Source organism: Myxine glutinosa, chromosome 7, assembly GCF_964187855.1.
Source record: "Myxine glutinosa chromosome 7, kmMyxGlut1.1, whole genome shotgun sequence".
NCBI classification, from domain to species: domain Eukaryota; kingdom Metazoa; phylum Chordata; class Myxini; order Myxiniformes; family Myxinidae; genus Myxine; species Myxine glutinosa.
This window is the reverse complement of record NC_136267.1, coordinates 61123756-61151382: the sequence shown is the minus strand read 5'-3', so window position 1 is coordinate 61151382 and position 27627 is coordinate 61123756. Positions and strand designations below refer to the sequence as shown.

The 27627-nt window shown below is 44.1% G+C and overlaps 1 protein-coding gene across 1 annotated transcript; it reads right to left on the bottom strand.

Moving 5' to 3' along the window:
* Positions 1 to 628: 628 nt before the first annotated feature.
* Positions 629 to 27488, bottom strand: LOC137431292 (ATP synthase subunit C lysine N-methyltransferase). Its single transcript, XM_068122458.2, has 4 exons — positions 27110 to 27488; positions 20770 to 20907; positions 16689 to 16739; positions 629 to 1331 (listed from the first exon to the last, which is right to left on the bottom strand). The coding sequence occupies exons 1-4, from the start codon at positions 27377 to 27379 to the stop codon at positions 1140 to 1142; spliced, it is 651 nt and encodes a 216-aa protein (XP_067978559.2). The 5' UTR covers positions 27380 to 27488; the 3' UTR covers positions 629 to 1139.
* Between the last annotated feature and the right edge of the window lie 139 nt (positions 27489 to 27627).

Below are 27627 nucleotides of genomic sequence, written 5' to 3'. Positions count from 1 at the left end.
TCTTCAACAAGCCCGCAGCATGGAAACAGCCAATCGATCTCGCAGGAGTGACTCAGAGATCACTCACATCCAGGATGGTGTACCCCATGACACAGTTACAGAAAGGGAGACAGAGATTAACAGAAACAGACAAGAGGGAAAGGGCCGGTCCATGGGGACCGATCGCCATTCTGACCATGACCGCGCTGCCCTAACGAATCCGGGCAGCAGGAAAGAATGGGGAAGATTTGACCCCCGACTATCGTTGGGAGGTACAACCACCATGCCGAGGCGTCCCCGATAGTTGTGTGAAGGGGGTAACGGGACTTTGTAAACAGCCTGTAGATTATTGGCAAAGAGACATTGTAAAATAAAAGTGTTACCTTCGAAGTGGAATTGTATGTTATTCATGAAATTGATGCTGGTGAATGTGGCCTTGATGTTTCTGGGTTAAGTTTTTCCGATCTATAAATATGGTGCCATTCATGAAGAAGATGTCCCTTTATATGGGACGGTTTCTCTGCATGCAACTTTAACATGGGCACTGGAAATTCGTTTCTCGGCTTCCACTGGACGAATAGTATAGATATTGCCGGAAAAGCTGCGGGAAACGAGCGAGATAATTCATTGCCAAACCTGACATCATGGGTGAGATATTCAGAGCATTTATACCATGGACCACTATAAAAAGGGACAATATGTAATGGTCACAAGGATTTTCATAAGTTTACATAATCATTCCTGGACATCAAGACAAGTCCTGGTTGCATTGCTTCTACCTTAATGCCTCCTTCAGCCAGACACAATGGTCACTATGAAACTTGTGAAAAAAGAACATTGAGCTGATGCCAAAAGTGTTGTGCTTGAATGGCCATTGCATGAATAAAATGTAAATATTTTTGTTCAAGATGCCATTATGAGCTCGATGCCATATTGAAGCTGGTAGACATGTGTGATTATGTAATTTCACAGGATATGAAGTCATAGTTGGCTCTCACGTATCCCTTTCTGAAATTCTCAAACATGCAAAACTGACACCAACAAAAAGGATATATCACTGTGGTGGTTTTGGGCTAGGATGCGCGTAAAGCCTCAGGTACAAATGTGGCCAAAAACATAGAGCCCCCCAAAGCGAATATTGAAAAAAGAAAGCGAGTGCCTCAGAAATCAGATGGTTGTTGCCTTATTTTAGAACTACCACGACAAGCATCAGGAAGGTCATAGGTCCAAGCAGCATCGGCACTCTCTCCCACTGTCCACTTCGCTGTCCAAGTAGGGAAAGGGAAGCGGCAAGCAACAACACGTGTGCCCGACTTCAGCTCCCCTTCCAGTTTCCTGGCCAAGTCCTTCATCTGCCCAACGAAGTTAAAACAAACAATTTGTACATCAATTGTATGGTGACCACATTTTTTATACAACGCACACATTTCATCGTGTCAAAGGTCAATTTACACCTCATACGCTAGGGCTGGGCAGGATAGCCTTGAGGTATGCACACCCACCTTTAAAGTGTCTGGCCTGGGTAAGAATCTCAACCCAGCTATAAACGGTGCTTCGCATACAGGGTCCATTGAAAGCACGTTGATCTGGAGGACCATTTTAACGGTTCTGGTCATTGGTGGACGTTAAAATCCCATGGTATCTCTCGCCGGCATCCTGAACAGATTATAAATTCCTGCCTAAGCCACAGGTAAGCAAGCTCAGACAGGAATTTGAATTCTGAGAATGAAGAGACACCTGGGATCATCAACGTCCACCAATGACCAGTACTGCGAGATAGGTCTGATCCGCTTGGATATCCCTTCATACCAGAATAAAATAAGCCCTCGTCGGGACAGCATGGTGTTGAAGTCGTGAAGACTCACTCCTATGGAGGAGGGGTCCAATTGTATGACCATGCTTTCTGGTCCTTCGGGGTCAGGATGCATGTGTTTTGATTGACCATGTGCTTCAGCCTTTGGGTTGAGGTGCATGTGTATGCCAATGGGACAATCTTTATGGACGGTGTGCCTTGGCCGTGGGGTCAAGGTGCACGTCCAAGGCTGTTTAAATGTTTGATTTTTTTACCTTTTTTTTATTATAAAAAGGCAAGCCTCATAAGGCCCATAACAAGGGCGAAATCTAGATCAACATCTCTGCCTTTGTCTATTTGTGACCATAGAGCTTTAATCTCAGTCTGAAAAGTCTTGTGTACCACACGGATGCCTCCTAGTTTGGAGGTGATGTGTTGGTATAATTTATGTGCATGACGTCAGTGTCATGTCATAGGGTTAGTGTGCTTCCTCAGTCAAATTTACTGTTCCTGACTGCAAACCTCCTAATTGTCGATGAGCAGGGCAGAGACAATGTGTCACGTGGCAGGCTACACTTGTTGCTAACAGGTTGTGCAGCAATTGCTGGTGTGAGACTCAATCTGAACCTTGCTTCCCAGTCAAGTTAGGGGGTTCAACCTGTGTGTGTATGTGTATATAGATGTGTGTATGTATATATGTATATATGTATATATGTATATATGTATATATGTATATATGTATATATTGTTGTGGATATGAGGATTGTATTTTTTTTATTGTTTTTTATTATTATTGCTTTATTCTGGACCCTCCTCACTCCAGTGTTGTATAAAGGTCAAAGGGCGTTCCTGTAGTTAATTCCATAAAGCATACACGTCAGCCAATCATAGATTTCCCCCTTGTTGATGGTTATATCTTTATTATGTGTATTAGAGTAAGGCCTTGTCTTCCATTAAGATGACACTCCATTGCACCAAGTGAAATGAGATAGATTCCCTTCATTCTTCATTCCCATTCCCAAAATCTCCATTTCCAACTACATCCCCTCCAAGCCTCCATTGCCAACTGCACTGGGCAGTTTGCCAGGTTTGTTACAGCGGTGGGTTGCTGATTTCGCCCCAAAGCCGCCATTGAACATGTGCTCAGCTCGGGGAAGAAGGGCGTGCCCGCCCATCGTCATCAAGGCGGAGCCAGAGGGCCGTGCCGACCAATCAGGGCCGAGGTGAGCTGACCGATGGGCGTGTCCTGAAGGCCAGCGGCTTGATCGCCTGAGGCGCTATAAAAGCGCGCGCGCAAGAACCGAGTAGTAGTTGGACAGGGAGACGTGCAAGTTGTTGAGTTGTTGGGTTGTTGAGTTGAGTGGTTGGACCAGATGAGCTTGGACAAGACGAGAGAGACGAGTCCTAAAAAGAGCACGCGACGTCCACACAGCCGCAGCAGCAACAGCCACAGCAGCAACAACAGCAGCTTGGGGCCTGGACGGCAGTTTTGAACAGGGCCGCGAAGGAACGGCGGCTGCGAAACGTGCCGATCGTGCTGCAGGACCCGTTGGACCTTCCTCTCCCTCCAGTCATCCACCTCCTGCCTTTCCATCCTTTTGTGTACGTGAGTTTGTTCTGTGTGTCTTGTCCCTGGGTTAATTAAGACTGTAGGTAAGCTAGCGATTTTCACTGTGTCTCTAATATCTTCTGTACATTATTTTATTATCTTTCCTTCTTCTTTGGTTACTTTGAGCGTGTATATAATAGGAATAAATTTAGTAGTATTGCCAACCTTTTTGTCTTCTTCTTCTTCTTCACATCCGTGTCGCCTTTGTCTTTTCCCGATTGAATATCTGTGGCGCGATCCGGCCAACGTTCGGGAATCGGGTTAGTCGGGGTAACTGTTCAGCCGCGGTGCCATCCGCTCGGCAAATCAACATCCTTATCCGCGGTCCGTAACAATATGTATATATATATATATATATATATATATATATATATATATATATATATATATATATATATATATATATATATATATATATAAATAAATATATATACTAGCTGAAAGCACCCAGCGTTGCCCGGGTTATTTTTGAATGAATTTACTACTATAATTCAGCTTTTACTCGCGGCCGTAGAAGATTGACTACTATAATTCAGCTCAGCTTCTAATTGCGAAATGGGCCCAGCCCGGCCGATACGGCCTCGACCGGCCTCGCCACCTAGCCTATAACCTTCCCAGGGCCTGTCCCGACATTTTTGGTTCTTTTTGAATGAATTTACTACTATAATTCAGCTTTTACTCACGGCCGTAGAAGAATGACTACTATAATTCAGCTCAGTTTTTTGTCCCCCTGTCGCACTGCGGAGCGAAAGGGGGACTATGGTTTTCCCCTCCGTCCATGTGTCCGTCCGTACGTGTGTGCGGGCATGCGTGCGTGTGTGCATGCATGCATGCGTAAGCGAAGGACCGCACTCGAATTTTGTGTGTGGGTGCAACCCACGTCAAAATCTAAGATGGCCGCCGCCATGTATGTCTGACGCCATGTATGTCTGAACCTTGTGAGCGGAATATCTCGAAAAATAAGCGAAGTACCAACTTCTAATCTGGTGTGTGGGTGTATCTAGGCATAAGGAAGAACCCAATTGAAAATTGGGTCGCCACATCAAAATCCAAGATGGCCGCCGCCATGTATGTCTGAACCTTGTGAGCGGAATATCTTGGAAAAATAAGCGAAGTACCAACTTCTAATCTGGTGTGTGGGTGTATCGAGGCATAACGAAGAACGCTATTGAAAATTGGGTCGCCACGTCAAAATCCTAGATGGCCACCGCCATGTATGTCTGAACCTTGTGAGCAGAATATGTTGAAAAATAAGCGAAGTACCAACTTCTAATATGGTGTGTGGGTGTATCTACGCATAAGGAAGAACGCTATTGAAAATTGGGTCGCCACGTCAAAATCCAAGATGGCCGCCACCATATATATGTCTGAACTTTGTGAGCGAAATATCTTGAAAAATAAACGAACTATTAACTTCTAATCTGGTGTGTGGGTGTATCTATGCATAAGGGAGAACGCTATTGAAAATTGGGTCGCCACGTCAAAATACAAGATGGCCGCCTTGCGTCTTCCACGTTGTCAACTCGCATCACTTCACCGACGGGGGACCTAGGCGTAACGCTTGTAATTGTGAAATGGGCCCAGCTCGGCCGACGCGGCCTCGCCCGGCCTCGCCACCGAGCCTATAACCTTCCCGGGGCCTGTCCCGACATTTTTGGTTCTTTTTGAATGAATTTACTACCATAATTCAGCTTTTACTCGCGGCCGTAGAAGATTGACTACTATAATTCAGCTCAGCTTTTAATTGCGAAATGGGCCCGGCCTGGCCGAAGCGGCCTCAACCGGCCTCTCCACCTAGCCTAAAACCTTCCCGGGGCCCGTCCTGACATTTTTTGTATTAGAGGTTTCCTCCTATCTTTCACCGTTCCGGAGATTAGCTTGTGCAGACAAACAAACAAAAACATTCTTTTATAATATAGTCTATAGAGAGAAGAGAAGAGATAATATATATATGGCCAATTCCATATTCGTGTAGTCCAACAGTGAATTATGAAGTGACTGAAATTTGCATGATTTTCCCAATATCCCATATAATCTCACATGAGCTTCATATCATTGTTCTGGTAGAGCAGCAATTGGGTGTTCCAATGTGTAAATGGAAAAGCATTATTAATACTAAGATTTTACCATAATCTTAAAAGAAGTGTTGGTGTCCCCGTATTTTGTTTCATTTTCTTTGTGACTTATGGTTTAAATATATTATTTTGAAATGCAACTTCACTGCTGTTTTTGAATTCGTGTATTTTTCATTGCGAATAAAAACATTAATCATTAACAACAATTTTTGTATAGTTGAATAGTATCATGTGTTTATCATTTTGTGTGCGTTGGTTTAACAATTATGACTCACAATGTAAATCTTCGTGTCCCCCAGTTTTACATATGAAACTGTCATTTACATGAAGTGTAAATTCAAAATCAGTAGCCATGAGGGGGAAATTATAAATATATTCATGAGATTAATCATTCCACAAAATTATGATGAAGCATTTGGATAACATCGTGGCATGTTGAAGAAGAAATTACGAACACTCACGAAGAGGTTGGAAATCGCGTCCCCCGACATGTTTTACGTTGTGAATTTTCCTATATAAAACTATCACATCAGATAAGCTCCGAGTTTCATGAAACTACCCCTTGTAGAATTCCCGAATGTTGTTGTTTTCGAATGGTGCAGATGATGGGGCAAAACTGGAGGCGCACATGGGCAGCGAAATTTTCCTTCGTGTAGTCCCCCTTATACGTCCCCCTTTAGGAGGAGACCTAAATGGACATGTGGGAAGGAGTATGGACGGTTTTGAGGGAGTTCATGGGGGGTTACGGATATGGTGTGAGAAATGGAGAAGGTGAAAGGATTTTGGAGTTTGCTGATGGAGCTGATTTGTTGATTTGTAACACTCAGTTCCAGAAAGAGGATAATAAGCTTGTTACATACACGTCAGGTGGGTCGACGACAACTGTTGACTACCTGATGGTGCGTAGGCGAGATAGGGGGCACCTCCGGGACACAAAGGTGATCCCGGGGGAGGAGGCTGTTTCACAGCACCACTTGGTTGTCTGCGACATGAGGGTGAAAGGTGCGAGGAGAGCTCGGCGGGTGAAGTACCAACCGAGAATGAAGGTGTGGAGGTTGAAAGAGGTGACAGTAAGGGAGGCATTAAAAGAGAGGCTGAGTAGGGTAGAGGATGATGTGGTTGAGCTTGAAAGTGGTTGGATGTCAATGAAAGATAGTCTGTTGGGAGTCGTTGGTGAGGTATGTGGATGGACAAAAGGACCCCTGAGGCACTCGGAAACATGGTGGTGGGATGATGAAGTTGGAAAGAGGATTGACGAGAAGAGGAAGAAGTTCAAGGAGTGGCAGAAGGCGTAGGGTACGGGAGCAGAAAAAGCAGAGCATGAAAGTTAGAAGGCAGCCAAGAAGGCTGCAAAGAAAGAGGTAGCAAAGGCGCAGGAGGCATGTAGGAAAATGTTCGGAGAACGCTTGGATTCGGAAGAGGGTCAGAGAGCGGTATTCAGGATTGCAAAGCAGATGGCGAAAGAGAGGTGTGATGTGATGGGGGTGAGTTGCTTGAAGGATGAAGTGGGACAAATCGTTGTGGACCCAGATGGAATTAAAGGAAGATGGAAAAGATATATGGAAATGCTGTTGAATACAGAGAATGAATGGGATGGCAACATAGAGAGTAACCCAGTTTTAGGACCGGCAGAGAAGATAACTGAGAAGGAAGTTGAGGAAGCGATAAAAGCAATGAAGAGTAGAAAAGCGAGAGGGCCGACGGGAGTTGTGGGACATATGTTGAAGGCAGCAGGAAGGTGGGGTGTGAAGAGAATGACAGTGATCTGTAATCTGGTGGTGAAAGAAGGCCGCATTCCAGTGGATGGGAACTGAGTACCCTCGTCCCTCTATACAAGGGGAAAGGTGACCCTCTGGAGTGTGGCTCGTACCGAGCGATAAAGTTATTGGAGCATGGATTTTTTTTTATAGTTTTTTTTGTATACTGAATCGAGGCTCGTGAAAGAGCTAACATTTACTTCACAAACAAATCAACCAGACAAACAAAATATATAAAAAGAGGGAGCGGAAGACAAGATGGGGAGAGAAGGGGAAGCACACAAACACAACATTTGAGAGCAGGGAGATGTGTGGAAGGGAGAGGGCTTGGGGGGAGGAGGCGTGGGGGGGGGGGGGGAGGGAGAAGTATAAAACACAAGGACACCAAGGACTTCCAGGACAGAAGTTGGCATTTAAAAAAAGTGGAATTGGGGTGACATTAGCGGGGGTAGAAAAGATCAAGGTTTTGGATGGGGGAAGATAAGAGATGGTGGTGAACAGCTGTTTTAAAGACCTGGAGGGTGGAATGGGATTGAAGAGAGTGAGGGAGTTTGTTCCAGAGGCGGGAGAAAAGAGGAATGAAGGAGTGAAGGTGAGCAGAGAGTCTTGATTTTGGCAATTTGACCATAAGAGGGTTGCAGGCAGATCTTGTGCGACCTGTAGGAATATTTGCGGGACAGAGCCCAGAGAGAGCTGGGGGGGCAAGGCCAGAGAGGAGTCGGTAGAAGACGGAAAGACCACCAACCTGCCTGCGGTGAGTGAGTGAGAGGCCCTTGGAGTTAGCTTCATCACGGGAGATTCCAATGATTCTGAATGCTTTCGTTTCAACAGCGTGAAGACGAGCTAGGTGTGAGGCAGGAGCACCAGCCCAGAGGGGAGAGCAGTATTCCATGGAGCTGCGGATGAAAGCCTTGTATGTGGTGAGGAGCTCAGGTGTGCCAAGGAAGAACTTCGCACGACGGAGGATGCCCAGTCGGCGACTGGCTTTCGAGGCCAGATTTGAAATGTGGTTTTCCCAGGAAAGATCATGGCAGATAGTGAGACCCAAAAGCTTGAGTGACAGAACTTCTTGGAGAGGATTATTCAGAAAGTGGATGGGAGGGTTGTCCAGTCGGTCTTTTCGGAGAGACATCGTAAGAGTGTGAGATTTGTCAGGATTGAAAGACATGTTCCACTTGTTTGCCCAGTCTGTGATTTTGTCCAGGTCTGCAGAGAGTGAGGAGGCTGCAGACTGCCGATCTGAGGGATGAAGAATGGAGCGACAGAGAGTAGGGTCATCAGCAAAGAGATACAGAGGATTTTCAAGGGAGTCAGAGAGATCATTGATGAAGACCAGAAAAAGCACAGGGCCCAGAACACTGCCTTGTGGAACTCCAGCCTGAACAGGAAGAGGAGATGAGAGAAACCCATTCAGGGCCACACGTTGACTACGACTAGAAAGGAAGTCCGCCAACCATGCGTGGAGATTTCCATGGATACCAAAAGAGGAGAGTTTGGTGAGCAGAGCGGGGTGCCAGACCGTATCGAAGGCACCTGATATGTCAAGGGAGACTGCTCTAATTTCCTGTTTGGCATTGAGGACCTCCATCCATTGTTGAGAAAGCAGAAGCAGCATGTCCAGAGTAGAGTGTCCAGGTCTGAAACCAAATTGATGATCAGAGATCAAGCCATTGGAGAAGAGGAAAGATTTCATATCTGAAGCAATGATGGTTTCCATGACTTTGCTGATAATTGGGAGAAGGCTGATTGGTCTGTAGTTGCTGGGATCTGTTTTTGCACCTTTTTTGTGCAATGCGGTGATGTTGGCAGATTTCCAAGCAGATGGAAGATGACCTTGAGCAAAAGAGAGGGTGAAGAGAACAGAGAGAGGGAGTGAAAGAGCGGAAGAACAGGATTTTAGGACCCGTGGGCTGATGCCGTCAGGTCCAGTTGCAGAATCCGAGTCGAGGGTTGACAGAAACTTTTCCACCTTGTCAGGAGGAAAGGACACAGAGTCCAGGAGCAGCTGGGTACGACTGGGTACGGTGGGTACAGAGAGGGATGGGTTTGGGACACAAGATTTAGAGGCAAACACAGAGTTGAGGCATTCAGCTTTTTCACGCGCGGAGTCAGCCGTGTGGCCATTTGAGGTGAGGGAGGGGATGGAGGGGGAACAAACACCAGAAACAGATTTGACCAGACGCCACCAGGATTTGGAAGAGGGAGACAGATAAGAGAGTTCGGTCCTGAGAACGGAGAGATATTGTTTCCTGGCTCTCCTGAGGGTGGACACACACTTGTTTCGGGCTTTGTGAAAGGAAATGAGATTTCCTTCCGTTGGATTTGCTTTCCAGGAGACGAAAGCAAGTTGTTTCTGGGCAATAGCCTCACCACAAGATTCCGTGTACCATGGACGGGAGGAAGAGTATGACAACTGAAGACGAGATGGGATAAATCTGTGCATGAGAGAGAGCAATTTACTTTGGAAGAATTCCCAGGATGAGTTGATGTCAGAGGGGGTAGAGATGGGAGACCAGTCCAGATGATTGATGGCTGCTTGAAGACCGTGCCAGTTGGCCTGAGTGAAATGCCAGACTCGTCGATGCTGAGGAGGCTCTCTGAGAATGGTCAGAGAGATGTCCACTTTAACAAGCACATGATCAGAAGAGCCGATTGGATCAGAAGAAGAGCAGCAGACATTTTCAGGGAAGTTAGTCATAACCAAGTCCAGAAGAGAAGATGCTCCGTTGACTGAAATCCGGGTCGGAAAATTGACAGATTGTGTCAGTCCCAGTGAGTCACAGAAGTCCTTTGCTGAAGAGCCATGGCTGGTGAGAGATGAACCCACACCCAGCCAACTGGCATGGTGACAGTTGAAATCACCACATATGAGGAAGAGAGAGTTGGGATGGGTCGATAGAAGTTGGTCCATATTCTCAGACAGCGAGATGTAGATGGAGTCATAACTGTTTGGTGGACGGTACAACACACATATGAACAAAAGGTGGGAGCGAAGGGGAAGCCGTAGCCAAAGGTATTCCTGGGGGTGAGGTGGAGAGAGGGCAGTGCAGGGCGAGTGAGGAAGAGAGTTTTTTTATAAAGATAGCAACCTCACCTCCAGGACGAGGCTCAGGTCTATCATACCGGAGGAGGGAGTAACCTGGGAGAGATACCAAGGAATCAGAGACATCATGAAGGAGGAAAGTTTCTGTTAAGCAGATCACGTCTGGTTTGTCAGAAGCAACCTGTATGGAGAGATCAGACAAGTTTGAGCGAAGGCCCCGGATGTTTGAGGTCCATACTGTTAAGGAAGAGGAAGGGGGGGGCATCGGATACAGAACAGGGGGGGGGGGGAGCAGTAGGGTAAGATGTCGAAGAGGAGGAAGAGGTAGGGAGAGCTGTTGAAGGTGTGTCAGAGATTACAGAATAGCTTGGAGAAAGGGAAGAATGGGGCGGACCAAAGGTTTGATGGTGATTGGGAGAGGCGCAGTGAGGTGTTATTTGACGAGGGGGAAGAGCGAGGCAGAAGGTTGAGGGAGATGAAGGTGAAAGTTGGAAGGGGGAAGAAGCAGGGAGGACGCTTTGAGGAGGAGGGGTGAGAGGGGAGTCTAGGAGGGGAGGAGCGAGGGAGAGTCTCGGAGGGGAGGGGTGTGGGGGGAGATTTGAAAGGAATGGGTGATAGGGAAGATTTGGAGGGGAGGGGCAAGGGGGCAGATTTGAAAGAGATGGGTGATGGGGATGATTTGGAGGGGAGGGGCAAGGGGGTAGATTTCGAGGGGAGGGGTGATGGGGAAGTTTTGGAGGGGAGGGGTGATGGGGAAGATTTGGAGGGGAGGGGCAAGGGGGAAGATTTGAAAGGGATGGGAGATGGGGAAGATTTGGAGGGGAGGGGCAAGGGGGAAAATTTGAAAGAGATGGGTGATGGGGAAGATTTGGAGGGGAGGGGCAAAGGGGTAGATTTGGAGGGGAGGGTTATGGGGAAGTTTTGAAGGGGAGGGGTAATGGGGAAGATTTGGAGTGAAGGGGTGATGGGGAAGTTTTGGAGGGAAGGGGTGATGGGGAAGATTTGGAGGGGAGGGGTGATGGGGAAGATTTGGAGGGGAGGGGTGAGATTGGATTTTGAAAAGTGTACGATTAATGGGAAACGAACATTTATGAAGGTATTGGAAAGGGTGTTGGAGAGGAGGATAAGGAAGAAGGTGAAGATCGACGAAATGCAGTTTGGATTTATGCCAGGAAGAGGAACGACATACGTGCTCTTTATTGTGAGGCAGTTGCAGGAGAAGTACATGGAGAAGAGGAAGAAGTTGTTTCTTGGGTTTGTTGATCTGGAGAAAGCATTTGATAGGGTTCCACGCGAAGTATTGACATGGGCATTGAGGAAGATAGGAGTGGAGAAATGGTTGATCAGAGTGGTGATGGCAATGTACAAAAGAGCACGCACAGCTGTAAGAACGAAGGACGGGAACAGTGGTGAGTTTGAGGTGAAGGTGGGAGTGCATCAGGGGTCGGTACTAAGTCCGCTACTATTTGTAGCTGTGATGGCGATGCTGGCTCAGAACGTAAAGGAGGGTTTGCCGTGGGAGTTGTTGTATGCAGATGATCTGGTGTTGATTGTGGAAAGTATGGATGGACTGAAGGAAAAGATGAACAAGTGGAAGGAATGTATGGAGACAAAAGGTCTGAAGGTGAATATCGGAAAGACGAAGGTGATGGGAAGTGGTAAAGCATGTGGTGAGGTGGAAAGAACTGGGAAGTGGCCATGTGCTATGTGCAGGAAGGGTGTCGGAGTGAACTCCATTCAATGTACAATGTGCGCTGAGTGGGTTCATCAAAAATGCAGTGGTCTGAGAGGGTCATTAACCAGTGTGGCAGCTACATTCAAATGTAAGGTGTGCACAGAGGGAGCTGCAGATGGAGGAAATGTTGAGTTGGATCTTGGAGACGGCGTGAAGCTGGAAGGTGTGAAAACATTTTGCTACCTCGGAGACATGCTGAATGGAGAAGGGGGATCAGACTCGGCAACGGTTGCTAGAGTATGATGTGCATGGAAGAAGTTTCGGGAACTGAGTGGCGTGCTGATATGGAGGGGAGTGTCGTTGAAGCTGAAGGGAAAGGTGTATGCTGCATGTGTGAGAAGTGTTATGATTTATGGGAGCGAGACATGGGTAATGAACATAGAGCAGCAACGAAGGCTGGAAAGGGTGGAAATGCGAATGGTTCGGTGGATGTGCGGAGTATCGTTGAGAGAGAGGAAGACAAATGATGAATTGCGAAAGATGATGGGAATAGAGCCTGTGATTGATGCTGTGAAGAGGAACAGGTTGAGATGGTTTGGTCATGTGTTGAGGAAGGATGAAAGTGACTGGTTGAGAAGAGTGATGGAAATGAATGTAGAAGGAAGTGGAGGACGGGGAAGACCGAGAAAGACTTGGCTAAAGATGGTGGAAGAAGAAATGCGGGCAAGGGGGTTAACAAGGAGAGATGCAGAAAATAGGGCAAAATGGAGAAGATTGTCATGGGGACCGCAAGGCTAACCCCCGCTCTAGCAGGGAAAATGGCCTTAAAATGCAAGTTGTGTTTGTTGTTGTAGTCCCCCTTATACGTAGTGTAGGTGGAAATACCAATTTATGCTGTGGTGGGCACTGTGGCTGTAACCATCACACACTACTCAGACCAGGTTTTGGAAAGCCGAGCAAACCTATGTTAGTGATGACATGGTTGACTGAAATTTGAGTGTAAGTTCTCCATTTGATTAATTATTTGCCTAATTTTCATTGATATTGATAGATTCTCAAAGTGTACACTGCACAGCAAAAACCAGAGGGAAGCGAAGATTGTCGTGTCCCGTGTTTACGCTGTGAGTGTCTTGATAATCTAGAAGTCGGCCTTCGCGGCTAGGTTACAAATTGAAATTGATTCTTGAAAGACGAAGGGCAGTGGTTAATATGGTTATAATGATAAGTTAATATATAGTTACTATATTAAGCCTGACCCTTGACCATTGAAATTATTTTCTCCCCAACAGAGAGCATTGGGTGAATAATGAATGAATGAATGATCGTTTTAAGGCCATTTTTCCCCGCTAGAGAGGGGGTTAGCCTTGCGGGCCCCATGACAATCATGGTTCCCTGTTTGAGGCAATGTTTTATGGCCTGATGCCCTTCCTGACGCCAACCCTTAGTCGCCTCTTAAGATGCGCAGGGATCTGCGCAGGGAACTTGACTGAAACTTTACCTTCCAATCAGTTACAGATATGAAAAAATAAATGCCAAAAGCTCCAATTCTTGCAATAAGACTCTATAAATGTTTGTGTGGTGTGCGTCTTGGCGTCAATACGTGCCGTGCCAAGACCTTGGAATAAGCCTCAGAGCAATGCAGTAAAATCACATTTTAGCAGCTACTTCGTCGATTGTAACATTAGATCTCTTCTTATTTTTCTTTCATAACCACAATTATTCCCACATTATTGTGTGGTTGGCCAGGGGTAAGCTGTCCCAAATCTTTCACGAACCATCTGGCCAGGCTTGACATTCATCAGAATTTGTCCATGGTGCTGGGTTTGGTCACAATTGGTCCACCATTGTGGGCAAGGGGGTTAACAAGGAGAGATGCAGAAAATAGGGCAAAATGGAGAAGATTGTCATGAGGACTGCAAGGCTAACCCCCGCTCTAGCAGGGAAAATGGCCTTAAAATGCATTTGTGTTGTTGTTGTTGGTCCACCATTAAAGCTAGGAGGTGCTTAATAGACAAGTTTGGTCCTCATTGGTTAGATTTTTGCAGTATGCCGTTCTGATGAGGGCTAATAAGCCCTCGTCGGGACAGCATGGTGTTGAAGTCATGGGGACTCACTTCTATGGAGGAGGGGTCCAATTGTATGACCATGCATTCTGACCCTTTGGGGTCAGGTTGCATGTGTTTTGATAGACCATGTGCTTCAGCCTTTGAGCCGAGGTGCATGTGTATGCTAATGGGACAGTCTTTATGGACTGTGTGCCTTGGCCGTGGGGTCAAGGTGCACGTCCAAAGCAGTTTAAATGTTTGATTTTTATTTTATTCTTTTTTCATTTGGCTTTGACAGGCCCCTCCGTTTTGTGGCATGGGGGAAAGGGAAGGAGGAAACATTTTCCCGTGCAAAGAGGTGCGAGTGTTGCAACCAACACCTCAGTGTTGCACAGGTAAAAAAGTAAATTGTAATACCCTCTGCTACCATCACCAAGTGGATTGACACGGTACGCATTTACAAAGAGAATTTACACCCCTTTCCCGGTCCCCCACACCCCCGAATGAGGCCGTGGCCACATTAGTCCACGTCCACACAGGTTCTATGTTACCCCCAAGATAAAGTTGTATTTGTATTTGTATTTGTACCCCGAGTAAAGTATAAAAGCATTTATAGCTGGAGTACCCGGCGTTGCTCAAGCGAAAAAGAAGCATTAACATATTTGAAATGAGGGCAAAAATAATGGAAAAGCAATTACATCCAAATCAGAATCCATCACAAATATCAAATCATAATTTTACCTTTTCGTTCAATATATGCTGGCGAATGTACCGTTCATCACGTTTCTGAGTTAAGTACAATGTTTAGGAAGAAGACGATGCCTTACCACCAACTTTGACCGTTTCCGGAATTGTTTTATTTGTGTTCAAATGTCTGGTGATTGTTTTGTATTTATTTATGCGAATGTGTACTTGTATATAACTGTCATTAATCAAAAAGGCTTAGACACCATAGAGCGATTTTTAGAAAAATCCAAAAAAACTAACTTTTTTTTTTTCTTCCCAAAACACTCCCAGGCACTCACTGATGAACCTCTGAAAGTTTGACAAAGATCCATTCAGCCATCTCTGAGAAAAATGGCAACACACAGACAGACTGACCAACGGCTCTCTTATATAGTAGACTAGCTGAAAGCACCCGGCGTTGCCCGGGTTATTTATGAATGAATTTACTACTATAATTCAGCTTTTACTCGCGGCCGTAGAAGATTGACTACTATAATTCAGCTCAGCTTCTAATTGTGAAATGGGCCTAGCTCGGCCAACGCGGCATCGACCGGCCTCGCCACCGAGCCTATAACCTTTCCGGGGCCTGTCCCGACATTTTTGGTTCTTTTTGAATGAATTTACTACCATAATTCAGCTTTTACTCGCGGCCGTAGAAGATTGACTACTATAATTCAGCTCAGCTTTTAATTGCGAAATGGGCCCGGCCCGGCCGAAGTGGCCTCAACCGGCCGCTCCACCTCACCTAAAACCTTCCCGGGGCCCGTCCCGACATTTTTTGTATTAGAGGTTTCCTCCTATCTTTCACCGTTCCAGAGATTAGCTTGCGCAGACAAACAAACAAAAACTTTCTTTTATAATATAGAGAGAACAGAAGAGAAGAGAGAAGAGAAGAGAGAAGAGATATGGCTATGCAGTTGAAAGAGGCGTTATCACCTCCCACACCGAAGGTGGACTGAGATCGTTTTCACCCATTTGTCTGTGAGCAGGATATCTCAAAAAGTTAGACAGATTTGAACGAAACCTATTGGACAGGTTGGGTGTGTGCCAAGTATGAATTAATTCCTTTTTTTGTGAAGATCCAGAACTGGATATGAGAATTTTTAAAAAATATTCTCAGTGATTCTTCACCATTGAGAGATAGGGCAAAAACGATATATAGTATTATATTTCAAACAGTTTTGGATGGATTATGACAAAATTTGGTGGACGGAATTGGTACATGACAAGGAAGGATTGTGATTCGATTTTGGAGAAGATCCGGATCCGAGATTTTTTGTGCAATTCTTCACCACTGAGAGATCAGACCAAAGATGATATACATAACACAGTTTCAAATAGTTGTGCTTGGGTTATGACAAAATTTGGTGGATTAATTGGGTAGGTGACAAGAACAAGTTGATTACATTGTGTTTGAGGTCTCGATCCAGATCCGGCCTATCAGTGGGATACAAAACAAACTGTTCAGAGTGGTGGAGGTATGCTCTCTACCGAGTGCCGTTCTAGTTTGAAAACTGTAATAATAAGAAAAACAACAACAATCCCAATTACACATGATCTTATTAACACAACTCACTTTTGTGCCAAAATCTTCCAGCAGATTGTGTATCACCTTGTCGTCATCCCCCATTCCACGATATTTTCTACCCCCATTCACCCTCTTACGTTCAAGCTCCTGTGTTTCTTTACTTTCTGTCTTACCCTGTTCATCAATTTCTCCTTTTAGTTGAATCCAACTGTGGCCCCAGTGTCATGAGGTTGCCTTTTAACCCTCTGACACCTTGCTCTTCCCTGAATCTCGATCTCGTATATTGGAAAAATAAATATTAACAATTCAAAGATCACTGTAAAAATTAAAATCTCGATTCACTGGTATTTTTCTATTACTCAGTAAGACAGCATAATGTACAAATTTTGAAACAACAACAACAATTGGTCCAATGACTTGCTCAAGATAATGTCCTTTTAAATGGAAGTTCACATTTACCATTTGGGGAACTCCAAAGATGACGATGTTGTCATATTCAGCAAAGTTTACCTGAAAAAAAAACCAATAAACTTTCAGTGCAAACAGGCTACTCACAATACAGTACTGTGAAAATGAAATCAGACAGATGATGAAAATCATTCAATCAATTTTAAAACAAAACAAGTACAGATACATTCAAAGTACACCGCTCCCATGCCAAATAAATAAATAACATCCTCTAGCATGGCATTGCGGGGGCGCCTTTGGCATAGACCCTGTATAGACCCATGCAGTGCATAGACCCAGGATTGGGTGGGAGAGGTGTACAATAATTGATTGATTAATTGCATAATTAAAATCAATAAATAATGATCATAAAATATTTTCTCAATCAATTGGCTAATAGCATACCTAAACGACCAGTGCTTCATCCAAAGCTGTAACTTTTTGAAAATTAAGTAAATAAGTAATTAATCAGAAAAATAATTAATTGATTAATGAATGAATTATAAATCGATTAAAATGATTAATCAAAAAATCAAAAATATCCTTTATAGCCACATCACTTGGTCACTGTCATGTCCAAATATCAGCTTCCTAGTTCGAAAGGTGCCTGAGATATTGCCCAGATGAAAAAGAAAATAAATAAATAATAATTATAATAAATAAATAATGATAATAAAATAATTAAATAATTAATCAATTGGCTAATAGAATACCGAAACCACCACTGTTTCATCCGAATCTGTAACTTAAAATTCTTTAATTAATTGTTAGTAATATAATAATTAAATAATTAATAGATTAATTTATGAATTTATTGATCAAAAATAGCTTTTACAGCCAAATCGCTTGGTCATTGTCGTGTCCAAATAGCAGCTTCCGAGCTCAAAAGGAAATAAATAAGTACTTAAATAATCGATAATAATTAAGTCACTCATCAATTAATTGACTAATAAAAAATACAGTTTTTGCAAAAGCACTTGCTCACTATTATGCCGAAATTTAAGCTTCCTAGCTCAAAGGATGGCTGAGATATCACCTGGACAAACAAACAAACAACCAAGAAAACAAAAACAAACAAGAGGACGTCATGCAGAGCACGATACTTGCAAAATCCACCCCCCACCGTGAAAAAAAGGTTGCAATTCATCCAGAAAATTGTTAATTTCATCAAGATCAAAATTGACAATCTTGATCAAAGCTCGGGTCAAGAGGATGAAAAGTGATGATTTTTAGATGAAAATTGAGGATTTTAGAAATCTGGCCTATGGTGACCTTTTGGCCGATGTTGACCTCAAAAATAGTTCGGGGTTCAATTCAGTTCACGGATATGAAAATCCCATTCAAATTTCAGGTCAATCGGATGAAAATTGAGGATTTTAGAAATTTGAAATGGTTGTTGACCTTTGGCTTATGTTGACCTTTTGGCCTATGTGGATCTCAAAAATAGTTGGTGGTTGAATTCAGTTAGCTGATATGAAAATCCTATCCAAATTTCAAGGCAATCGGATGAAAATTGAGGATTTTAGAAATTTGAAACACAGTGGTTGACCTTGTTGACCTTTTGGCCTATGCTGATCTCAAAAATAGTTGGTGGTTGAATTCAGTTAGCTGATATGAAAATCCTATTCAAATTTAAAGTGAATCGGATGAAATTGAGGATTTTAGTAATTCGAGAAAAGTGGTTGACCTTTGGCCTATGTTGATCTTTTGACCTCAAATATATAGGATTTTGTCAGAGCACGAACTCTACCATTTGGTGAAGTTTCATGAAGATTGGTTTAAAATTGTGACCTGTAGGCAAGTATAAGTGAGCGGACAGACAAACTCACACACAAACCGGAGTGATCAACATATTTGTCAAAAAAATTCTTTTTTGCCAATTAACAACAAACGCAACCGACCAATATACTTGAAAAATCTTCGATTTTGCAAGTAATAAAACGCGCACGCACACACACACACACACACACACACACACACACACACACACACACACACACACACACACACACACACACACACACACACACACACACACACACACACACACACACACACACACACACACACACCTTTTTCTCCACTCGCTCCACTCTTCCCTCCCCATACGACTCCTCTCCCACCAACAATATCATGCAAAACGCACGAAGTATGAGTATTTCCTTATTACTTGCAAAATCGAAGATTTTTCAAGTATATTGGTCGGTGCGTTTGTTATTCTGTTTTTTGTCTGTTTGTCACTCGCCTGCAGGTCAAAATACAAAACCGATCGTCATGAAAGTTCACAAAGTTGTATAGGTCGTCACAATTGAGAAGCATATTGATTGAGGTCAAAGGTTGAGGTCAAAGGTCCAGGTCATCTGGAGGTCAGATTTCTAAAATCGCAATTTTTCATCCGATTGACTCGAAAATTGAACAGCATTTGCACATTGAGTCACTAAATGGGGAAACCAACTATTCTTGAGGTCAAAAGGTCAAAGGTCAACTAAAGGTCAAACTTCCAAAATCAGCACTGCATCTGAAAAATCATCAATGTTCATCCGATTGACTTGAAAATTTAACAGCCTTTGCATAGTGCTTCACTGAATTGGGAAAGAAACTATTTTTGAGGTCAACATAGGCCAAAAGATCACCATAGGCCAGATTTCTAAAATCATCAATTTTCATCAGAAAGATCGTCATTTATTCTATGAACCGTCATCATCATCCTATTAACCAGAGCTTTGATCAAGATCGTCAATTTCAATATTGATGAAATGGACAATTTGTTGGATCAATGGCAACCTTTTTTGGGGAAGGGGGGGGGGGTGGATTTGGCAAGTATCGTGCTCTGCATGACGTCTTCTTGTACGTTTATTGGTTTGACTTCTATGTACTCCTGAACTGCTTTACCGACATGAATTGCAAACTGGTCGTTATACTCGTGGTGTGCCCAGGAAGGTTTTAGACAGTGAAATATTTCAGAATTCAGGGTGTCCAGGGTGGGGGATGAGCCCAATTATCTCTATGCAAATGTGTATCATATCGCACCATTCCCAGTGGGGAAGGGTATTACAAGTCATCGCTGCAGGGTGCATGTGGTCCACCAGCAACCCCTTCCAGTGAAACTCTCAAAATTCATATTTACTGCTCACCTCCACTCATTCGTCCCTCTTTTTTCCCCCAACCTGTGGACCAACTTCCATGCTCTCTTCAATCTTATTCTTCCCTCCAGTTATTCAAGGCAGTTGTTCACAACCATCACAGATCACACCCCGTCCAAAACCATTATGTATTCTACCCCCATTTACCTAACTCCCACCCCTGGCCCCCCAAATCCACCTTTTTCCAAATTTGCAGACTTTCCTTCTTGAAAGTTTGCTTATGTATCATCTTGTCCACCCCATGCATCCTTCCCTCTACCTTTTTCTTCCCCACATCCATTATTTGTCCAAGTCTCTATTTTTTTTTATAACCCTGCTGATTGTGTTTCTCCCCTTTCTTTCTACTGTTCCTTTTGTTCTGTTGCGGCTGATCCACCTTGTCTTCTACCTCTTCCACAAGCCTCAACTTTGTATCCAAAAAATAATAATAATGCACACTCTCCTGAAAGAAAAAAAACAAATAAATAATAATAATAATAATTTAAAAATTGCACCAGTGTCAGAAGGAAGCGGTTCTGTTTGGCATTTTAATAGGAAATAGGCAAAGCCTAGAAACGAATAAAACCCATTGGAATTACCTTTTAGAACCCCTTAGAACCCCCGCAGTTACACTTTAGAACCCTTTCGAGTTAAACACTGTGGGTTAGAAAGGTTCTTCATTTTTGATTGAGGGAAGGACATAGCCAAATATTGAAGCAGCTTCACCACTTTAAAAAAAAAAAAATCACTCAGTGTTGTTGTCTGGAGCAGTTTGATGAATGACAAAATCCCATTCTTGTCTCGTCTGCCTGTCTCTCTCGCACAGTCACACGTTATTCATGCTACTCGCTTGGACAATTGAAATATCACAACATTGTACAAATATTTGGCTTAAAATTAATTGCAAGCAATTAAGACCTTTAAATTCAATGCATCCACCAAATTACCTGCAGCGCGTAATCATACTTTACCTTCCAGAGGTCCACTTTGTGGAAACGTGCACGCGACTGGACTCCTTGGTGGTACGCACGGAATCTTGAGTACCATACCAGCCATGGATTCAGCTCAAAGCCTGTGGCCTGGAAACCATGCTTTGCAGCGGCTATTACCTGGAGTTACATATTACAGTCAATAAAAACACCTCCTCAGCCCCATCACTCTCTCAACCAAGGACAGGTAAATGTTTTTATTTTATTTCTAAGCATGCAGATGGACTGATCCAAGCAATAAGGGCCGTTCAAATTGACGTACGAATGTAAACGAGGCCTTCCATGCATGCGCTGTATGTGCATTTTCTACTCACTTCCGCTAACCGGGGCACTTTGTTTGCCGTTGCTGGGATGAAATCAGTAAATCAAATGGTCTTTTCAACATCATCTTAAGGTTTTAGACGAAAGAGTGGCAATTTCAAGATCGTTCTTTCAAGTGGCAAAACCATAATCGTGTTCCTGGATGCAAATCGGACTCTCAAAAATATAAGAAATACGAGAAATATCCATGGATATGAGGTGCTGAGTTCCTATCATCTCCTGTTAATGCAAGTGAGTGATGCGCACATGCACACCTTTAGCAATAGATGCAAAATTCTAGTATAATTTCTCATGGTCCCAGAACCAAACAAACAATACATCTAAAACAGCCATCACATCTCGCCACAAACACCCCCAACACGATTAATAGCAAATGTAATTTTAAAAGTTGATTTAAAACTTACCCTGTGCATTTACCATTCCCAGATATGACATTCCAATTAGCCATTAAGAAGCACCCAAACCAGATACAATGTATTCCTCAGGGAAATCTGCCTGGTGCGTCCAGCTTTCATGTGGATAATAGCTGGCACAATATTTGTGTATTTTCATGTCATGAAGAGGTCCTCAAAGAGATGGAAACCATTACCTTGTTGGGAATGACCCTGCCGTGTCAGCAGGAGGCACTCCCGCAAGGTTCAAAGTCCACTCATGAACAGCGATCATCGAGGGTTTGGGTAGCACATGTTCATCCATAGTTATTGGGCTTTGCACCGGTCCACATTAGCGGGTGTCTGCAGTATGGGCAGCTGTAAAATCTCAGCCCTGTTTTGAGCCAAAGTTCTCCAACTTTTTCGTTGTGCAGAGGCACACCCCTTTCTCTCAGGTACTTTTCCATGTATTTTTGACTTCTTTTAGAAGCTTTGTGAGACATTTTAGGTAACAATCCTTTTCTCGCATGCACAATATACTGTTCTGGCTCCATCTTGAGGTGGATTACAAGAGGAGTCTTTGCAATCGGCCTCCCAGATAGCAGTGCTGAAGCCACTGCCCTGTGAATAACTCTGTGGCACGATGGGTTGCGAAGCAACCATAGACACCGTCTGAGACTTTCAAATCCCACTTTATCTGACTGACAAATGAAACACCCCAGATGGGGAACTGTGCTTCCCAACACGCCACCAATTCCAAGATGCCACTGAGCGTTACCGTAGGTGTAAGCATTAGCTACCAACTACTCAGAACGGAACAGCTTGGGAGCACTCCTTATTGCAACATACTATGTCCAACCAATGTAAGCAGACAACTACACAGTTTGAAAGTGGGTTATCATTTCAACCAAAATACTTATGCACAAGTGAGTAATATGTACAAATTACATATTGTTACGTGCTCCTCCCCAAACCCCCTGGCCACGGTGTACCTCCGAGCCCGGAGAGGAGTCACGGCAGAAAGATGTGTTATTCTGTGTCAAAGATCAATGTCAAAGATTCTGTCAACCCTCGACTCTGATTCTGCAACTGGACCTGACGGCATCAGCCCACGGGTCCTAAAATCATGTTCTTCCGCTCTTTCACTCCCCCTCTCTTTTGCTCAAGGTCATCTTCCATCTGCTTGGAAATCTGCCAACATCACCGCTTTGCACAAAAAAGGTGCAAAAACAGATCCCAGCAACTACAGACCAATCAGCCTTCTCCCAATTATCAGCAAAGTCATGGAATCCATCATTGCTTCAGATATGAAATCTTTCCTCTTCTCCAATGGCTTGATCTCTGATCATCAATTTGGTTTCAGACCTGGACACTCCACTCTGGACATGCTGCTTCTGCTTTCTCAACAATGGATGGAGGTCCTCAATGCCAAACAGGAAATTAGAGCAGTCTCCCTTGACATATCACGTGCCTTCGATACGGTCTGGCACCCCGCTCTGCTCACCAAACTCTCCTCTTTTGGTATCCATGGAAATCTCCACGCATGGCTGGCGGACTTCCTCTCTAGTCGTAGTCAACGTGTGGCCCTGAATGGGTTTCTCTCATCTCCTCTTCCTGTTCAGGCTGGAGTTCCCCAAGGCAGTGTTCTGGGCCCTGTGCTTTTTCTGGTCTTCATCAATGATCTCTCTGACTCTCTTGAAAATCCTCTCTATCTCTTTGCTGACGACTCTACTCTCTGTCGCTCCATTCTTCATCCCTCAGATCGGCAGTCTGCAGCCTCCTCACTCTCTGCAGACCTTGACAAAATCACAGACTGGGCAAACAAGTGGAACATGTCTTTCAATCCTGACAAATCTCACACTCTTACGATGTCTCTCCGAAAAGACCGACTGGACAACCCTCCCATTCACTTTCTGAATAATCCTCTCCAAGAAGTTCTGTCACTCAAGCTTTTGGGTCTCACTATCTGCCATGATCTTTCCTGGAAAAACCACATTTCAAATCTGGCCTCCAAAGCCAGTCGCCGACTGGGCATCCTCCGTCGTGCGAAGTCCTTCCTTGGCACACCTGAGCTCCTCACCACATACAAGGCTTTCATCCGCAGCTCAATGGAATACTGCTCTCCCCTCTGGGCTGGTGCTCCTGCCTCACACCTGGCTCGCCTTCACGCTGTTGAAACCAAAGCATTCAGAATCATTGGAATCTCCCGCGATGAAGCTAACTCCAAGGGCCTCTCACTCACTCACCGCAGGCAGGTTGGTGGTCTTTCCGTCTTCTACCGACTCCTCTCTGGCCTTGCCCCCCCAGCTCTCTCTGTGCTCTGTCCCGCAAATATTCCTACAGGTCGCACAAGATCTGCCTGCAACCCTCTTTTGGTTAAACTGCCAAAATCAAGACTCTCTGCTCACCTTCACTCCTTCATTCCTCTTTTCTCCCGCCTCTGGAACAAACTCCCTCACTCTCTTCAATCCCACTCCACCCTCCAAGTCTTTAAAACAGCTGTTCACCACCATCTCTTATCTTCCCCCATCCAAAACCTTGATCTTTTCTACCCCCGCTAATTTCACCCCAATTCCACTTTTTGAAATACCAACTTTTGTCCTGGAAGTCCTTGGTGTCCTTGTGCTTTATACTTCTCGCTCCCCCCCCCCCCTTCCCACGCCTCCTCCCCCCGGGCCCTCTCCCTTCCACACATCTCCCTGCTCTCGGATGTTGTGTGTGTGTGTGCTTCCCCTTTTCTCCCCATCTTGTCTTCCGCTCCCTCTTTTTGTGTATTTTGTTTGTCTGGTCGATTTGTTTGTGAAGTTAATGTTAGCTCTTTCACGAGCCTCGATTCAGTATACAAAAAAAAATAAAAATAAAAAAAAATGGTGAAACCACACCAATTGTTACCAACAAACAAATATTGTATTAAGGTCACACAAGAATAAGAACACAAAAAATAATAGTCATCAATTGTACAAACAATATATAATTCCTATGATGGTACCATCAGGTTCATACAATATAACTCACTGTGCTCCAAGTGAGCGAAAACAGGAACATTCCCAATGTCTCTATTCTCGCATCAAGCCAAAGTCGTATTCCGGCATCAAGCCAAAGTCGATCCGCTCCAGCGATCGTCCGTATCGAGACCAGAATCCCGTTGGGTTGGCAGTTACAGTCCTGCTGCCAAAGCTGCGCAAAGGCGCCCTCCAGGCGACTGGGAAATCCAAAGGCGCCCTCCAGGCGACTGGGAAATCACACCCTCGGGTATGGACGTTTCACGGCTCACAGTCGGCGAACCGCAAATTAACCTTCAAAAGCCACGTTGCACACACATACACCAGATTAACGTCTGAATGCGGTGAAAATGGTTGAAGCGAGATGAAACCTTGAGCGAAGCGCAAGTCCTGCGCGAGTCAAAATGGCCGACGGCCCGTTCTCGTGGCGTAACGGCACTCTGATGATTCTCTCCGGAATCAACCACAAAACCTGTCACGCAGGTTGATATGTCACAGCGATAACAACTCTGTCGCAGGAATCCCTCTCCCGGGAAACCCAAAGTTCACTCGTGACTCTCGGTCGCCAATGTTCGCTCCAGACCTCAAAGCAACTAAGCTTCTTGTCCGACTCCTCACTCCACCTTTTTTCTCTCCTCCTCTTCTTCGTCGTCCGGTTCCGGTTTCATTTAAAACATTAACTTTTTTACCTTTTGAAAATAGTAACCTTCATTTCCCTCAAACGACAACAATAATAGTACATGGAATCGAAAATGTTTACAGTGGATGAAAACCACAACAACGGAAGTGACGAATCCGTAACAACATAGAGACCTGAGACTTGCGCTTCTGAGACTTTCAAATCCCACTTTATCTTACTGACAAATGAAACACCCCAGATGGGGAACTGTGCTTCCCAACACACCACCAATTCCAAGATGTCACTGAGCGTTACCATCGGTGTAAGCATTAGCTACCAACTACTCAGAACGGAACAGCTTGGGAGAACTCCCTATTGCAACATACTATGTCCAACCAATGTAAGCAGACAACTACACAGTTTGAAAGTGGGTTATAATTTCAACCAAAATACTTATGTACAAGTGAGTAATATGTACAAATTACATATGTACAACAATTAGAATGTGAGTTATATCTATAAAGTATTGTAACATACTGTGATGTCATATCCTTTTCTGGGCTCCGCCACCATTTTCCTGCATCATCACTTCCGGGAATAAACCACTGTTTGTACGCTTGCTTTGTGTCTCTGAATCCCTCGATTTGCGATGTCATCAATCTCGTAAGGACTTTACGAGTATGTACAATTATAATTTGAGTACATCGATAAAGTATGTACAATTAGAATGTGAGTGAGTCTATAAAGTATGTACAATTATAATGCGAGTACGTCTATAAAGTATGTACAATTATAATGTAAGTACGTCTATAAAGTATGTACAATTATAATGCGAGTATGTCTATAAAGTATGTACAATTATAATGCGAGTACATCTATAAAGTATGTACCATTAGAATGCGAGTACGTCTATAAAGTATGTACCATTAGAATGCAAGTACGTCTATAAAGTATGTTCAATTAGAATGCGAGTACGTCTATAAAGTATGTTCAATTAGAATGCGAGTACGTCTATAAAGTATGTACCATTAGAATGCGAGTACACCTATAAAGTATATACCATTAGAATGAGAGTACGTTGATAAAGTATGTACCATTAGAATGCGAGTACGTCTATAAAGTATGTACCATTAGAATGCGAGTACACCTATAAAGTATGTACCATTAGAATGCGAGTACGTTGATAAAGTATGTACCATTAGAATGCGAGTACATCGATAAAGTATGTACCATTAGAATGCGAGTACGTTGATAAAGTATGTACCATTAGAATGCAAGTACGTCTATAAAGTATGTTCAATTAGAATGCGAGTACGTCTATAAAGTATGTACCATTAGAATGCGAGTATGTTGATAAAGTATGTACCATTAGAATGCGAGTACGTCTATAAAGTATGTTCAATTAGAATGCGAGTACGTCTATAAAGTATGTACCATTAGAATGCGAGTACATCTATAAAGTATGTACCATTAGAATGCGAGTACGTTGATAAAGTATGTACAATTATAATGTGAGTACGTCTATAAAGTACGTACAATTAGAAAGTGAGTACGCCTTTAAAGTATGTACAACTATAATGCGAGTATGTCTATAAAGTACGTACAATAAAAAAATCACACAAAACAAGTCCAGGTGAGGGTGTGCAAAGCAATCTTTGATTGCTCTCTCTCTAGTTAATTAAATAATGCGGTTCTCCACTCGAATATCGGGGTGTAAATATAGTTATTTAAAGGGAAATGCTTAGGGTGTTTAGGGTGTAAGTTTAAAGGGTGTTTGTTGAGTGGGTCGATTTGTGAATGGTCCACCTGTACTGCATGAAAGAAAACTCCCACTTCCTCCTCCTCCTCCTCTAACTCCCCCTCGTTGCGATCGGAACCCTGACTGACTGTCTCTTGTCTACAATGCCAGCCAGTATTATAATGCACTTACGATATTATAATGCACAATGCGCGTGTTCTCCTTGACAATGACAGGTATTGTGTGTCCGAAAACCCCAAAATGCACTTACGATGCGCCCATCGCCGCTTCCGATATCTGCGAGACGTCCACGGCGACCCCGCAGCAAGGACAATACGTTGGCAAGTTGCTTATCTGTGGCAGGCACGAAGGGCAAGCACACAGCACGAAGAGCCGGCAGCACGAACGGCACAGCCACGGCGTAAAGTGCGAAAACCGCTCCGCCTGTGATTCCAGCCAGAACTAAGCCCCAGCGACGATGCCCAAAGCTACCAACTTTACCATTCGCTACCTGTCCGGTCCCATCGTCACACATGCTCATTCAACCTTAGCTTGACAGTCATGACGCCGCACAACACCGCGAACGCAGCATTACTACCACCATCAACATCGTCATGGCCACCAACCCACCATCAACTGGGTAATGCGGAAATTGGCAAAAAATAACAACTTCCTCTTATCTCAAGGAAGCGTGCTTTGTGATGCCTTTTTAATTTATGTGTCAGATTATGAAATGCGAAAATAAATTGGTAGGACATTCTCCTTGTCAGTCATGTTGCATGGAGGTCC

Coding starts and splice junctions, on each gene's coding strand:
- LOC137431292 (XM_068122458.2), bottom strand. CDS start 27,379: ATGAGCATGTGTGACGATGGGACCGGACAGGTAGCGAATGGTAAAGTT. Junction 20,908..27,109: donor GAAGCGGCGATGGGCGCATC/GTAAGTGCATTT, acceptor ATGTAACTCCAG/GTAATAGCCGCTGCAAAGCA. Junction 16,740..20,769: donor ACAAAGTGGACCTCTGGAAG/GTAAAGTATGAT, acceptor TTTTTTTTTCAG/GTAAACTTTGCTGAATATGA.